At 51.8% G+C, this 1905-nt stretch overlaps 1 protein-coding gene across 1 annotated transcript; it reads right to left on the reverse strand.

Annotated features, from left to right (window-relative positions):
- Positions 1–298: 298 nt before the first annotated feature.
- On the reverse strand, positions 299–1483 carry LOC109763748 (uncharacterized). Its single transcript, XM_020322611.1, has one exon. It carries the CDS (start codon positions 1481–1483, stop codon positions 299–301), a length of 1185 nt encoding a protein of 394 aa, XP_020178200.1.
- Positions 1484–1905: the final 422 nt, after the last annotated feature.

Below are 1905 nucleotides of genomic sequence, written 5' to 3' on the forward strand. Positions count from 1 at the left end.
CGGATGCCATTCGTCTGACAGAGTCGTAAACTGGAAAACTAATAAGTAATAAAAGTGTGTAAGTAGCATGGGTAAACAACAAGTTCATCTCCAATCATTCCAACAGACAGGCCGAAAATCCTGTATAATACTCCTAGCTACTCCCTCCGTCCGAAAAAGCTTGTCCCTCAAATGAATGTATCTGGCACCAAGTTACAGCTACATACATCCATTTAAGGAACAAGCTAAGGACAAGTTTTTTCGGACAGAGGGAGTACTATTTAAGTAGCCTGATAGAATCATAAGCAGCCTAATTAACTCAGGTTTTTGGAAAAAGCCAAGCTGGAGGCCACATACCATCACGCGTCCCCAGCGTGGACGCCGCTGATGTCTCCAACGGCAGCGGTGCTACTGTCTGGTCTCTCATGTTGTAGACACCAGAGTCGAGAAAGGGATTCTCACGAGCCCACTTCACAAGCCAGTCCTGGTTGCATATGGTGATAATGTCACCTTTGGTCACAAAGTAAATACAATCTTGCCGAATTCCAGTGCCGGTAGCGGCAGGGACCGACTGGGAGCAGCCTTCGCTGACAAAGAGCGCACGCCCCATCAACGTATTGACATCCCTCCACCGTCCACGGCCGCAGCTCAGGTCTGAGGCCTCGAAGACATCGAACTGGTATGTCCGTTGCAGATCTATCCCCGTGTCATCCGTCCATGGGTTATATATTGACGGCATACGTATCATTCGTTTCACCCTGAGTAGCTGATCGCCGGACACGACGAGGTAGTCCCGACTGATATAATCAACAAAGTTCCATATATGGTCGTGGACGTAATAATCATGGCTCGGGATTTTGCGTATGCAGCAGACGTTTGTGATGTGCTGATCGTTGGCGTCGAGGACATGGAGCTCCTCTTCTCGGGTGAGGACGTACAACTTCCCTTCGAAGAGTGCAATGTCAGCGATGGAATTGTGTAGAGGCCGCGCCCACTCCATGCATGCTGTGCTAGCCCATGCTGCTAGCTCGCCGCCACCGCCGCCGCGAGTATAGACGGCGACCTTTAATTCGTCCAGAACGGCAACGAGGTGATCCGATACCACCACCTTGCGGATCTTATTATCTGTCCGAAACCAGAACGGTGGATCTGGCAGAGTGACGGTCGCCGCAGAGGAAGGGCTCGTCAGGGAGAACCTGCCGTCGTCGTGCATGAGGAAGAGCGCACCTCCGGTCGAGACTCCGTAGTAGACATCGTCCGGGATGGGCAAGCGGTGAACGGCGCCGTCGGGGAGGCTGAGGAAGGTGCCGTCGGGGAGGGCTAGCCAGGGGAGCAGCGGCGGCAGCGGGTGCTGCAGCCTTGCGCCCGAGCGCCACGCGCGGCAGACGGCTGGTAGGCGGACGCGGTCGGCGTGCGACGGCAGCCGCAGGAGCACGAGGCCCAGCAGCTCTGCCGGGAGATCCGGCCATGGAGAGCGGCGGCGGGAAGAGCCAGACGCGGCCATCAAGATCGTTAGGGCTTTCTTTCTTTTTTTTATAGCAAGGAAATCGAGATCGCTAGGGCTGGATACGTGACGTCTCCCTGCTGCAATTCCTTCCCAGTTTGGAATCAGATATGCACACCTTGAGATTCATGCATAGCCGTGCATATAACCGATTAATAACCACTAAATAAGTTTTTGCACACGCAGCTAGTAGTCCGCGTAGGAAGAGAAAATGGTTAATTGGATAAATGCCACTTGAATTATGGCGATACTAACATATGCCACTACAATTTTCAAACTTTGAAAAATGCCACTGCAAATTTTGCACACTTTGAAAAATGCCACTGCAGACTTTTGAAAAATGCCATTGGAAATGACATTCGTCAAAGTTTGAAAATTGCAGTGGCATTTCTCGGAATCGCCAGAATTCGAATGGCAATTAT

The sequence above is a fragment of the Aegilops tauschii genome, chromosome 7 (assembly GCF_002575655.3).
Source record: "Aegilops tauschii subsp. strangulata cultivar AL8/78 chromosome 7, Aet v6.0, whole genome shotgun sequence".
Lineage (NCBI taxonomy): Eukaryota > Viridiplantae > Streptophyta > Magnoliopsida > Poales > Poaceae > Aegilops > Aegilops tauschii.

Coding starts and splice junctions, on each gene's coding strand:
- LOC109763748 (XM_020322611.1), bottom strand. CDS start 1,483: ATGGCCGCGTCTGGCTCTTCCCGCCGCCGCTCTCCATGGCCGGATCTC.